The following is a 14,801-nucleotide window of genomic DNA, read 5'->3' as shown; positions in this document are numbered from 1 at the left end:
TTCAATGGACAAGTCATCAAACATGCCCTTATGAGGCGTTTGTTACACTCATACCCAAAGGAAGCTTCTTTTCTTTGAAAATACCATTTTAAAGAGTAAGTGCTCTCCTGTAGAAAAGCTGATTTTTTTTTTCATTTATTATGTGGGTCTCCCCACATGTTTCCGTGAACATGTTTGTTTCATCTTTTTTAACAAAGAGGCTCTATTTCCTAAAAAAAGAGCCTCTTTCATAGGAAAGGGCCGGGCCTGAAACAAACGCCCCCTTATTAAACGGTAGCAATATGATCCGGTAATTCGTGTGTTGACTTGGGTGAGTGATGTCAAACTTCAGCACCAAAAGCGTGTGCTGGTCTTGCACCTTACCCAAAACCAACAGCAGAATCTCAAATCTGCAAAAGCCTTCCCTTTTCTGCTCTGCTCTGTCCTCGTTTCTTGTTCTTCATTTTTCTGTTGATTCCCATACCACTACAGTCCCCTCTTCCTTCCTTTCCTTCTGCGCGTACCAATGCCCACCAACCATCATGCAGATTTACAGCAACACTGAATTGGGTTCACCATCTTGAGAGTTCTTTTATTCCTCAGTGAGAGAGAGATAGAGATAGAGAGATCACAAGATCATACAGATTCACAGAAAACATTGAATTGGGTTAGCCCTGTTGAAAATTTTTGGTTAATTCAGAGAGAGAGAGAGAGAGAGAGATGTCTCGTATGCCTCACGGAAACGGGTTTGCTATTGAAAGGAGGAGCTCGGTTTTCAGCAGAACTGCTCAATGTGCAAGGGGACTTCACCACCGGCTGCGCCTTCGAGAGTCTCTGAGGTTCTTCGAGCACGTCAAGCCCTCCCTGCCGTTTCTCGTGACTCTACTTCTTCTCGTGTGGGCGATCGAACGATGGATTCTTCCGTCTTCCAGTTTGGTGCCCGTGATCTTCGCGGTGTGGGCGACGCTTCAGGTGTACCAATTTTCTCAATTTGGATTCCTGCAATTCTTTTTTTTTTCTGTAGGATTTTTTATTGTTTTTACTTTTCTATGCGTTTGGAATGCAACCCTTTTGCTCTATCGATGAAATGAATGTGCATTCTTGATGAACATTGACAGAAAAAGATTCATGACTTCCGGTTGTGAGTCTAGAAATTGAAATGATGGCTACTTTGTATCTTGACCCGTTTAATGTGATCTTTCTAAGTATATATAAACCCATCATTTGTGAACTCATCGATCCTTTTTCTATTTTCTTTATCTTTTTTGGGTTGAGTAGAGGTGGTTTTTGTACAATGACATGGACGCATGGAGAAATGAATGTGCATTCTTAATGAACATATACAGAAACAGATTCATGACTTTCGGATGTGGCTCTAGAAATTCAAATGATGCCCAATTTGTATCTTGACATGTTCACTGTGATCTTTCTAAGTATATATATATATATATATAAACCTATCATTCGTGAAATCGTAGATCATTTTTCTGTTTTCTTTATATTTTTTGGGTTGAGTGGAGGTGGCTTTTGTACAAGGACATGGAAGCATGAAGAAATGTAGAACTCAAACTTGAGGTGGGTAACTCGGACAAGATGGTTCAAAGGTTAAAGCTGGCATGGTTTGGACCTGCGCATTCCTTTTTAAATTTTTTGCCAGTTTTGAGTTCGAGGCTGTCAGTCAAATTCATGTAAGGATTTGGATTCCTCTTCCACCTCCTCTCATAGTGGCATCATGGCAAAAAACAAGAAGAGAACCATGGAAGGAATTTATCCAAGAGGTTATCTTGTTATTCAAAGAATGAAACCACTTGAAAAGTGAAAACTTCTTGCAGGTGGGATAAATGGTACTTGGGGCACAAAATTTGGCTAACGTGAAGCATATTATACAGGCCTAATGCGGGGAAGGTTTTTTCAGCTTTTGGTTTTGCTATGACAGAACCTATTGAATTGAATCTGTACGTTGAAGTATAACCACCTCATTTTTCCGATTTCCTTTTGATAGTCAAGGTGGGGGACGACCCCTAGTTGGATTTCTATAGAGGCCATCAGGAAGATTGCAAAACAACAGTCTGCTATCCCATACTGTTGTGAAATTAATGGAATCAGTGAATTGATAAAGGACGACATGGAATCAATGAATTGGTAAAGAATGGTAGAGTACACTTGAGTGTCTGAGTTCTGAATATTAGGTCTGGACAATGGGCGGGCAGGGCCATCCCGACCCATTTAGTGGACGGGCTTGACAGGGCCGTTGACAGGGATGGGCATGGTCAAGCCCAACCCATTGACCAACCTTATCGGGCCTAGGCCTGGTTTGGGTCGGGCCCGGATCTAATAAAAAACCCATGACCTGTCCGTTAGGCTTATGGGCCTAATTCAGACCGGGTCGGGCCAGGTTGCAAGCCATCATATATTCATAGCATTTTTTATTTGTTTCCTTGAATTCATAGGCTCTTTTAGCAAAAATTTAAAAAATGCAAAAGAATAGATGGGATCCAAGATGGATCCATTTTTGGAATCACATGACTTGATTTGAATATATATATAATAATAATAATAATAATAATAATAAAGCCCATGGGCTGGCCCTACCCGATCCCTAATTTTATCGTGTCAGGTTTAAGCCTGGTTCGGTTGGGTCTTCTTCCAAAAACTAGTCCCAAGCCTGACCTGTTCGGGCATGGGCCGCCCGACCCGCTGTTTAGGCCTACTGAATATCAGCCTGCTGTATGTTAATTTGTTGTTTCGGTATCTTGTTTAACTCCTAAAATGACAAATAACACTTAGCAATTCAGAAGAGCGAAACCATTAGATTGGAATCATTTGATTGATATGAGATGCCTTCATGGCATCTTTTATTGGATAGACTAAAGATATGAGAAGTTCCTGTGACATCCTTGTTATATTTGAATATTGGAAATATATAAGCCAAAACTCTTATTCTTTTTGAGGCGTGGATAATAGAAATTGGATATGGAAATAGCAATTTAATTTAGTGATATGATGCCCAACTGCTGGATATTAATTGATTACAACAACAACAACAACAACAACTACGCCTTCATCCCAAAACAATTGGGGTCAGCGATATGAACCAAAAAAGAAATTCATTTTGGGTCTTCCACATGAATCCTTTTCCTCCAATCATTTCTATCCAACGCCATGTCCTCGGTGAGGTTCAAAGCATTCATATCCTTTCCTATCATCTCCATCCAAGTCTTCCTAGGCCTACCCCGACCTCTTTTAACTAATATATTTTCCCATTTCTCCAACCTTCTAACTGGAGCATCATTAGGCCTTCGCCGAATATGTCCAAACCACCGTAAACGATTCTCTCGCATCTTATTTTCAATGGGTGCAACACCTACCTTCTTACGTATCTCTTCGTTCCGAATCTTATCTTTTATTGTATTTCCACACATCCATCTAAGCATCCGCATCTCAGCTACACTCATTTTTTGAATATGATGTCTCTTGGCAGCCCAACATTCCGTACCATATAGTAAAGCGGGTCTAATAGTCGTCCTATAAAACTTTCCCTTCAACCGCAATGGCATTCTACGATCGCACAACACTCCAGTAGCACTTTTCCATTTCATCCACCCAACCTTTATCCTATGATTTACATCTCCATCAATTTCTCCATACATTTGAATGATGGATCCCAAATATTTGAAATAATCATTCACCGGTATATCTTGCTCACCAAGCTTCACTACACTCCCATCACTACTTCGTTGCTTACTAAACCGACATTCCATATATTCAGTCTTACTCTTACTCAACTTAAAACCTCTAGCTTCCAATGTCTGTCTCCATAATTCTAACTTAGCATTAACCCCAGCTCTAGACTCATCAATCAAAACAATATCATCAGCAAACAACAAACAACATGGATATTAATTGATTAGCCACCTTAAATCCCGAATGCAGTTCTGATTGATTCCAAATGCTTCAGAAATTTTAGCCATTGTCATCCTTCGTGACCATTCTCTGGAATATGGCATGTTTCTTTCAATATGGTAAAGCATTAGAACATCTCTATTGTTATTGAGCCACATACGTTAAACCTACCAAAGCCAAGATGTGAATTAAAGCCAAATTTGATTCCTAAGGCTGCTTTTGACACCCAGGACAATTCATCCAGGACAACTCATCCTGGATGAATTTGTCCCCCCAAAATGCGACGCAAGCCATGCTGCTTCCCATTTTGGTAGGGTCAATTTTGTCAGGTGTTTGATGGTAGCCATGGGCCCCATGCAAAGGACCCCTAAGGTGATGCTTTTATTATAGGGGCATTGGCTTTGTGAAGCTGGGGAACTTAAGCAGATGCAACGCTTAGGAGCAATGACTACTGCAAAAAGAAAGACATTGGTGCAAATATAAAAGAAGATAAGGAAAAAAAACAACTGATAAATGAAATGAAAAGCTGATTTAGGCTCAGAAGCATAAAAAAGTGTTCAGTTGATGAAACTGTCAAGACAAATATATCGTAGTTAATGTTCAGGCTATTCATAATATGCACACACATTCAAGGAAGCAAGCTTTACGCTTTTTCTTGTTGTTATCTTTAAAAATGCAAAATAGGTTGAAACCATATTGATGAATTATGTAAAATTTGCAAACGAGTTAAGGGTGTTTGTTTTCATTCTGTTAAACATGAGATCTGTAAGGCCATGGAGGTCCTGATTGGTCAGATGGAGAATATATTTCAAATGTTGGCAGTCTGATTTCAGATGAATAGACAGCTCATGGGCATAATCCATCTGCTCTGATGCACTCCTTGAAGCATAAGAATAGAGTAATAAATTTCCAAAATTGAAGCTTTCTTCACATTCTAAATGGGGACAGAGTATTGAAATATAAATGATTCTTCAAGAATTCGGTAGTTGAACAATCAATATTAATATCGGGAAAAGAATGTCAAGACATAAAGATGGTCAAGAATGAAGCAAATTGTGCGACATGCAGAAAGGAACATAAAAGGGGCATAAAATACTGTCAATCAATTTTAGACCATTTTATCAGCTGGAGGATCCTATAAAGGCAATTAATCCATGAATAAGCGTTAATTTACTTTACTAACTCTTTTCTTGATTCTGTTTTTAAACTTCTCATTCTCGAAGATGGGCATTTTGCAATTACCTGTGAATTATGGAAGTTTTAGATCTGCTATATATATATATATTTTATTGAGTGAAGTTTTAGACCTGATATCATTTGCAAATCATATAATAAAGTTATAAACACATGAGTGATATACCTACATTCTAATCTGCAGTATGGGAACTTTCAACAGCAGATACTTGCTGGAGAACTTAGGAAAAAGTGGATGCACCTTTTGTTAAGCACATCGGTATGTCCTTGACATTTATTTCTTAGTTTCTGGTTTTCCTTTTCCCCATAATTTACTCCTTTTTTTCTTTTGAAAATTTGCCATATTTGATAAACCGAGAAGTGCCACAGTGAATCTTATAGTTATTATCACTATGAGTGCATGTTAAAAAGGCATCCTAGCTATATCTTCACAAGCCTTTAGAAAACCTGTCTTTTGAGGCTCAAAGATCTGAGAAAAGAAAAACAATGACATAACTTGTTTGGATTATTTTTGCTATTTTACTTACTTTTTCCTATAACCTTACAATACCTACTTGTATGTGTAGGTTGTTCTTTATGAATGCTATTTATGATAGGTGTTAACATTCTCACCAAACTTCCTTTCCCCTAATAAAATTTGACATTTTAAGGGAATGCTTGGTATTGTTGGTCTTGACATGCACCTCCATATGTATCTTCGCAGTACATGCAAATTTTTTTTGGAGCAACACATGCAATTGTTGTTATTGATTTTAAAAGTTCCCCTATTTATTAAAATATGGTCAAGTGAACACAATTACATTTTCATAGTCTCCAAAATGCCCATAGTATATCAAGATAAAGTGCTATTATAGAATCTTGACATTCATTAGTGGTGCCAATAGTTGGTGACCTCGTCAATCCTTGCACATTAACCATCCATCCATCCACACTTCCCTACACATACATACATACATACATACATACATACATACATACATACATACATACATACATACATACATACATACATACATACATACATACATACATACATACATACTCACACACATACTCACATACATACATACATATATACATACATACATACATACATACATACATACATACATACATACATACATACATACATACATACATATGTGTGTATCTACTTTTTGTAATGAAAATACAAAAAGAGTACAAGTGGGTGCCTCTTATGGGCATACAAGAACACAAGAACATATGCAATCAAGACCACTTATGGGTTAAGACAAGAGCACAACCACACAAGCCACTTAGGGGCTAAAACACAAGTAAAAAATATAGGAATATTATTAAGAGAATGCTTGTGAACAAGCTTAACATACAAGAGGGGTTACACCCCCTATTTATACAAAAAAAAGCAAAGAAGAGTCATTGGGAGCACTTCCCAACAATTAAAAATATAGCTATTGGGAGCACTTCCCAACAACTCTATTCCAAGGGCATTATAAGGACTATAATGCCCTTGAGGAAAAGAATAAAATACATTAAAAAGGAAAACCCTAAAGTGCCCTCTAGGAACAACACTAATTACATAATATGTAATAACCAAAATACCACTAATGAGTTTCACTTATTACATAAAGAATATATATACATATTAATGTATATATATATACATACTCAAACAATAAGTATATATATATATATATATATATATATATATATATATATATATATATATATATATATATATATATATATCCGTCAAACTTACGATGTAATCACTGAAAGTTTGTCAAGCAAAAAATGAAACCGGGGAGAAGGAAGAGCTTTTCTTAAAGAAGTTGACCAATTGAAATTCCCATGCTACATGAGGCAGGATGATGATCTTCTTCAGATACTCTTCACAAACATAGTGACAGTCCATTTCAATATGTTTGGTGCACTCATGAAACGTGTGATTGCCGACTATGTAGATGACGCTTTTATTATCACAACACAAACTTGAGGGTGAGAGCATATGCACCCCAATGTCTTCCAATAATCTTCTCAACCACACGATTTCAGATGTTGTGGTGGTCATGGCACGATACTCACCTTCAGTGGACGACGACGATACCTTGTGCTGCTTCTTGCATTTCCAAGACACCAATGAGTCACCTATAAACACACAGAAACCTATAGTTGTGCGTCTATTATTAGGATCTCCTACACAATCAGAGTCAGTATAAGCAATTAATTTGAGTGGGGAGGAGGAAGACAAAACAATCTCCTTAGAAACATCAATTTATAAATATCTAATGATACATATAACGACACTCATGTGCACAGTGGTAGGGAAATGCTGGAATTGAATGGCAGTATGGATTGCATTTGAGATATCAGGTCTGGTAATGATCAAGTATTTGAGGGCCCCAATCATTTGGCTGTAAGGAGTAGGATCATCCAGTCAGTATAAGCAATTAATTTGAGTGGGGTGGAGGAAGACAAAACAATCTCCTTAGAAACATAATTTTATAAATATCTAATGATACACATAACGACACTCATGTGCACAGTGGTAGGGAAATGCTGGAATTAAATGGCAGTATGGATTGGCTATTAATCTATGCCATACTCTTGAGAGGAACCCTTGGCTATTAATCTAGCCTTATATCTCTCTAAAGTTCCATCACTTTTGGTTTTAATTTTAAACACCATCTACAACCTATCGTCTTCTTTCCATGACGTAGATCTTTTATATCTCAAGTTTTGGACTTCTCTAACGCTAGTATTTCATCATTCATAGCATTCATCCATTCAGGATAATTCTTGGCCTATTTCTATGAGTAGGGTTTAAAGTAAGAGAAAATTTTGGCTAGGCAAACTCTATATTCAGGAGTAAAGTTTTAGTAGGATACAAACCTATCTAGAGGCCTATGTATTCTTTCTGATTTCCGAAAAGTGTTTTGTTCGAGATTTTATATTGTTCTAAGGCAGTGGAATGTCTATTATCAATTCTTCTTCTGTATTGGATAACTAAAGGTACATCATTAATATCATGGAACTCACCACACTAGATGTCATATTGAGGTTCATCATTAACATCATTGTTGTTTATGTTAAATTATGTAATCAACCATGTAATCTAATATATATATATATATATATATATAATACATATACATATATTATATATATGTATATGTATCTACTTATTATATATATAAAATATACATATTTTCCTATTGATTAGCCATAGGGGTAGTTTAGTCTTTTTACAACATATTCTTTTTTTAATATATTTTGTAATTATTTTTCTTTTTCTTTTCATTTTCTTTTATTCTTTTTTTTGGTAAAAGGTAGTGTGTACCTTGGAGGGGCCCACCATCTAGTCGTTGGGCCCCTTCCAACGATCACATTTGTGACCATTGGAGGGGCTCCAACGACTAGAAATGGAGCCCCTCCAAGGCCTCCACTTTCTCTATTTAAAGGAGCTCTCCCCTTGTGTATTTTTATGGCTTTGGGTCAAAGCCTAAGCATTCAATAAAGCCTTTTATTCTTTTAGTGCATTTGTGAGATTGATTTGTGCTTTTATACACAAGTGTTGTAAGTGTTCTTATTGTGCACATATTTGTTATCAAGAATATTAAGGTCTTGATCTTAGTATCTTGTTGAAGATACTTTCACATTGTAACGACCCCAACTCATACACCTTGAAAATGCGGATTTTTTTTAAGAGTTGCGGAAAACTTCCCAAAGACCCGGGGTCCTTACAGTTCCAATTTCAGTTGGATAACCACACACCACAGACGAACTTACATTTATCATCCATAATCAACCAACTAAACTCTTTTATTGATGAATTCATAATAGTTTCATACTCAAGTCAAACGTGAAGTAACAACTGCAGAAAATAAAAAGAACTAAAAGAAACAAAAGTAAAGCTACTCTTTCCGTAAGTGAAGCAGTATGCAACAAATGTGACTCTCGTATCCCCTCAGAAGCGAGTCGACTTCACTGATCACCTATGTCTACGGCGAAAAACTAATAAAGTAGGGTGTCAGAATCCGACGAATTCTGCGTACAGGTACTTCTAATAAAACAAGTGAGCTAAAGAATACAAATAAGACCTCACGCAATATTTTAGAGAAATGCAATGATGACAAGTACATAATTCGATTTAAGCATTCATACAATATGGAACAATTTCAAGGATCATTTAAGCAATAGTAGAGATCACAATTTAGATAGGCGAGACATTAGAGATTAAACATCATGCATCCACCAACATGTAACAATTAAGAGAACAGGTAAAACATGCATCTTCTAATGCATAGCAGGATTATGCATGATTTATGTGCAATGCATGAATACTTTATTATTTTTCATTAGAGTTTTACCTTTCCATATGCATGCCCTATTAAATGCATATAATTTAAGTTTCTCTTTTTTTAAATAAATTATTATTGCTCGCGGATACACCAAACGGTTAAAATCTCCGAGGTTAAGTTAGGTTCCTAAGGTAGCTTAACACACAATTTGTATTTTATTACTGGGTTCTGAACTTAGCCCTCGACCGATATCAGGAAACAACACCATCCATCGGAACATTGGAAAACAACATCTAATGTCGGGGACACCATGAAAAACAACATTCACTAACGCCACTTTCTTGGTATACCAAAACAACAACAACCGTGTCAAACATACCACTCCCAGGCAAAGTGGTGGACTCTCCCTAAAACCGTGGCTAGGAGAAGAACTTCAATATCGGGTTCAGGGGCAACAATGCACACAAAGTTTTTGTATTCTCACGGTTTTCCCAAAACCGCAATATCCAAGATTCCCACATTAGAGAAGGGACATCAAGGAAACATAAATTACAATGTTCTTTACTTTCTTGTTATTAATTCATCTCTTTTACGTTTGCAAATCGGCATGCAAAATTAATAACAATAGCTTGCAAATCAGCATGCCAAGCTCTTCACAGGACCACAGCCCATGGCAACAGAGAACTGTGCATCTCTTTTACATTTGCAAATTAACATGCAAGGTTAATAACATAGACTCACAAATCAACATGCAACCATAAGCTTGCAAATCAGCATGCGCAACTTTTCATGGTCTACCACCCGTGGCACCAATAGAACAGTGCAATTAAAACCATAATATAAATATGATTTTTTTTGTGTGATGCATTTAAACAATTAATAAAGGAGCAAACCACAACTCAAGGCCCACCCGGCCCACGATGATTCGTTTCAATCATCGATGACCATATGCAAAAACCATAACAGTGTGCAATATGCGCAATGATATTAACACGATTCCAAATGCACAGTCATTCATACAAATTTAATAATGTGCATGATCCACCATGCTCATATGCATGTGTTCACCATCTTAGGTGCAAGTACTTCCATAAAGCAGAAGATTGGAAAAGTACAACAATGTATAAGCATCAATTACAAGTAGGCTTATTCAATGTAATGTCATATTCAGCTAGTGCTACTCTTAATATGCTACAACATATTGAACAACATAGTGCAATCTCCACTATGCATGAGTTAACCAATGAATATGCACAAGACCTAATCAAGCATTTTCTTCAGATAATAAAAAAAACTATCGCTAAACAAAAGAGACTCAAGCATTGCAATATGTTCTATTTAGATTTATTCGAACTCTATGAAGAATTCCTGCTACTTGTTTTCGTTCGGAAGTGCTAAGACTTACAATTGTTATTCATAGTACGTGTGTCTTACGTTCCGTTGCAAGGAGTAAGGTGCAAAGGTGAAAATCAGGTATAATAACATGATGATGTCCCAAGGAAAACACCAACTCATTTTCAGTATAGTACACAGGGTCCATGCGACAGCCTAACAACTCACATTTGACATTGATAACGTGCATATGAACACCCCTTCCCTACAATTTCAAGTTATATAAACGCACCATAAGAACCACCACCAATCCTATATAGAATCACAACATTAATTGTTCATATTTATTTGTACTAGTGAAACATGGCACATGCAGCTTACTTGCTTTTACAAAAGCTGAAACTGAGAGTTACGATTACAAATCATTCCTATGGTACTAAACTAATATATTGTTTTTTTTTCCTTTCACATTCATATGATTGATCTTTAATATCAAAATTGCCGATTTTCAAGCTGAGCACATAGTTGGGTTGATAATATAAATACGCAACACATACTGTGGTATTTTTACATTGCACAAAATGCACAGTTTCATGTGTCAAGATGCAGAAAATCCACAGATTAGAGTTTTGACATGGACCTTAACAAACAAAAATGTAATTTCTATAATGGATCTTCACAAAAATTTAATTTCTATTAACAAACTTATTACCTATGATCATTCAGCCATTGCATTTAACAATTCACAAAGTATGCAGCTTAATTGAATTCACACCCTGTATATCCTGTACATGTTTATACACTGTCATGTGAAAACCCAAAATCTCTCTTTTTTTTTCTTTTTTTTTTACACCTACTCGGTCGACTTTTGCTATAGGTCAGCCCCGAACTCGACGTGGACTCGGCTTGGACTAGTCAAGGGTTCAGTCCATACCTATCAAGACACCCAAACCCAAGCAATCCAATGATCCAATCCTTGTCCCTCATAAACAACTTAAATGCAGAATTTAATAGGATTGCCACAATCTTGTTAGCATGATCAATTTAGGCTATCAATTTCTACAACAACAACAACAACGCCTTCATCCCAAACAATTGGGGTCAGCGATATGAACCAAAAGGAAAATCATTTTGGGTCCTCCACATGAATCCTTCTCCTCCACTTATTTCTATCCAATGTCATGTCCTCGGTGAGGTTCAAAGCATTCATATCCTTTCTTATCATCTCCATCCAAGTCTTTTTAGGCCTACCCCGACCTCTTTTAGCTAATATATTTCCCCATTTCTCCATCCTTCTAACCGGAGCATCATTAGGCCTTCGCCGAATATGCCCAAACCATCGTAAACGATTCTCACTCATCTTATTTTCATTGGATGCAACGCCTACCTTCTTACGTATTTCCTCGTTCCGAATCTTATCTTTTAGTGTCTTTCCACACATCCATCGAAGCATACGCATCTCAGTTACACTCATTTTTTGAAAATGATGTCTCTTGGCAGCTCAACATTCCGTACCATATAGTAAAGTGGGTCTAATTGTCGTCTTATAAAACTTCCCCTTCAACCGTAATGGCATTCTACGATCGCACAACACTCCAGTTCAGGCTATCAATTTTTGATCGAAAAAAACCCCCAGCTCAAGCTACTCCAAATTCCTAATTGCAACCATTCAAGGTATTAAATATCCCACACCCATACAGTCCATGCTAACAGTTTTATTCTAAAGTCATACCCAATTTAGATTATAAAAACCCATACACGGCTTACATGGTCAGATCATTACCCAATTTGGACAGAGTATTGGGTTTAAGGAAAAGACCCCTAGATCTATGAAATCAGATTAATAAAAATTCTGGACAGGCTATTAAATTCTAAGCAAGACAAAGATATATTCCTCTTTTGGCATACAAAGAAACATGGACAAAATTCTCTTTTTTGAAAAGGTGGATAAAAAGAATGACCCCATAGAAAAGGATCCTTAAATCCTCTTTCATAAATTTTTGGGGCAGACATCTGGATCTACCCTTTTTCATGGATTTTTTTTTATCTAAATCGTGCATGAAAACACCACCCACAGCCAATACCTCACTCAAATCAAGATAGGAAACCCGTACCTCGGACTGGCATTTTTTTTTTCGGTGATCGGAGACTGGTGTCGCGATTTGGATGCAGTTACGCTCCCTTCGCCACTGCAAGAGGAGGCCGACGTCATCAGCACTGCCGCACACAGAGAAGAGGTCAAAGGGGAGGAGGCGGTGGCGTACGAGAGAGAGAGAGAGAGAGAGAGAGAGAGAGAGAGAGAGAGAGAGAGAGAGAGAGACGGTGTCGCCACTGCCGAGCTCAGGCTGAGAGGGACAGGGAGATAGAGAGGAGGAACAGGGAGGCCCCTTTTATAGAAGGGGGGTCTCCCGAAAAGGAAGGAGCTCCCCTTCCATCATCCGACGACTGCGCTCCAGCGACCCTCCCCCTTTGCAGTTTTCGCCTTGCGGGGGTTAAGGTTCACTCCGAACCCTACCCCTGTCGTTTTTATCGGGCAACCCGTATCGGGTTGCCTTATATGTTTGTTTCTTTGTTTTTTTTCGTTACTTACCTGCTACGGGGGACGTGGCTCGGGTCCGAGACCGAGACCCAGGATCTAGATACATTCTGGATCCGCGACACCCCATTGCGGTGTGGATCCGTGTCTTACCAACAATGTGGATCCACAAGTTGGATCCAAATGGATCCAATTGTGGCTCCCTGCACTAAATTTTTATATTTATTATGTCTTATATATATACACAATATTAATTATATATATATGCCCCCTTATGGGTCCTGGATCCGAAATACGGATCCTACGCCCATTTGCACATTTTGCATTATTTTATAAAGGAAAATACACGATTTTTTTTTTGGTTATTACACACATGGTATCAGAGCCATGCTGAAGAAGGAGGATAGTGCATTTCTTTATTTTTTTGAGTGCCTCAAAAAATGTGCCTTCAAGCTATTGGAGTTTGAAGTGGATCATCTTCTTTGGGCAATATTTTAGAAACCTCTTTTGTCAAGAAAGACTTGAAAATCTTTTGGGGTATGTATTATTTTTCAACTTCTATCCTCTCTAATGAGCGAAAAGGACTCCCACTTCTCCCTTGGGTTCAAACTTAATGGTTCAAATTATCATGTTTGGGCCGGTAATATGAAAGCCCATATTAAAGGAAATAGGCTTTGGAGTTATGTTCAAGGTTCGATACCGGAACCCGAACAAAAAATTACAATCGTTGAAAAGAGGGATATTACGATCCTTGAAGGAGAAGAAAGACAAAGGGCTCTTGAAGAGTATTCAAGAAAGCATGACGAATGGGAGATGAAAAACTTCAAGATCTTGTCTTGGATTTTTTCATCCGTTGAAACCAAGATAAACGCCAACATCATTAAGTTCAAAAAAGCTTCCGAAGCTTGGTTATATCTCTAGAAAATGTATACTTTAAGAGATTTGTCACACAAGTACTATCTCCAAAAAAGGGCATTGACCCTCCAACAAAATGAAATGACTATTCGGGAATACTTTGCCGAATTATCTTCTATTTGGAACGAGCTAGCTATGCTTGAACCAAAATGGATTGGAGAAGCGATCAAATTAAGATACAAACAACTAGAGGAAGATCAGTTCTTCAATTTTCTAAATGGACTTAGACCCGAATTTGAACAAATTCGGTCCTCCCTTCTCTACGCCTTCACATCTCCCTCAATTGAAGATGTAATCACTAAGTTAAGTGGTGCGGAAACCCGTATGGGGATTAGTAAGCGTAATCCTAACATTCTTGCTACCTCTTCTACTCAAGAAGATTGTGAAGGGGTAAATGCTGTGTCAAGACCGGGGAATAATGTGAAGGCCTATAAACCTCCTCACTTTAAGAATCAAGGTCAAGGAGAAAATGATCGATATGACAAAAGAGACTATAGCAAATTAAATTGTCATTTTTGTAAAGAACCGGTGCATATCAAATCCATTTGCCCTAAATGGAAAAAATTAATTGCGATGGCTATGACATCCCAACCGATGGAACGACCATCAACATCAAATGAGTCTCTTTCTCTTCAACAAATAATGAAAGCTTTACAACCTCT

The 14,801-nt window shown here is 37.5% G+C and overlaps 1 protein-coding gene across 4 annotated transcripts in view; it reads left to right on the top strand.

Annotated features, from left to right (window-relative positions):
• The first annotated feature begins 371 nt into the window (after positions 1-371).
• Positions 372-14,801, top strand: part of ATSYTF (C2 domain-containing protein) — a 90,973-nt gene continuing 76,543 nt past the window's right edge. For all 4 annotated transcript variants that reach the window (XM_090019334.1, XM_090019335.1, XM_090019333.1 and 1 more), the window contains exons 1-2: positions 372-951; positions 5,261-5,335. In XM_090019334.1, the coding sequence (XP_089875460.1) occupies positions 700-951; positions 5,261-5,335 (327 nt within the window). In that variant the 5' untranslated portion in view covers positions 372-699. The remainder of the gene's footprint in view (positions 952-5,260; positions 5,336-14,801) is intronic.

Source organism: Nuphar pumila, chromosome 10, assembly GCF_984573655.1.
Source record: "Nuphar pumila chromosome 10, dmNupPumi1.hap1.1, whole genome shotgun sequence".
NCBI classification, from domain to species: domain Eukaryota; kingdom Viridiplantae; phylum Streptophyta; class Magnoliopsida; order Nymphaeales; family Nymphaeaceae; genus Nuphar; species Nuphar pumila.
Note: the sequence above shows the minus strand (reverse complement) of the source record. Positions and strands in the feature narration are given on the sequence as shown.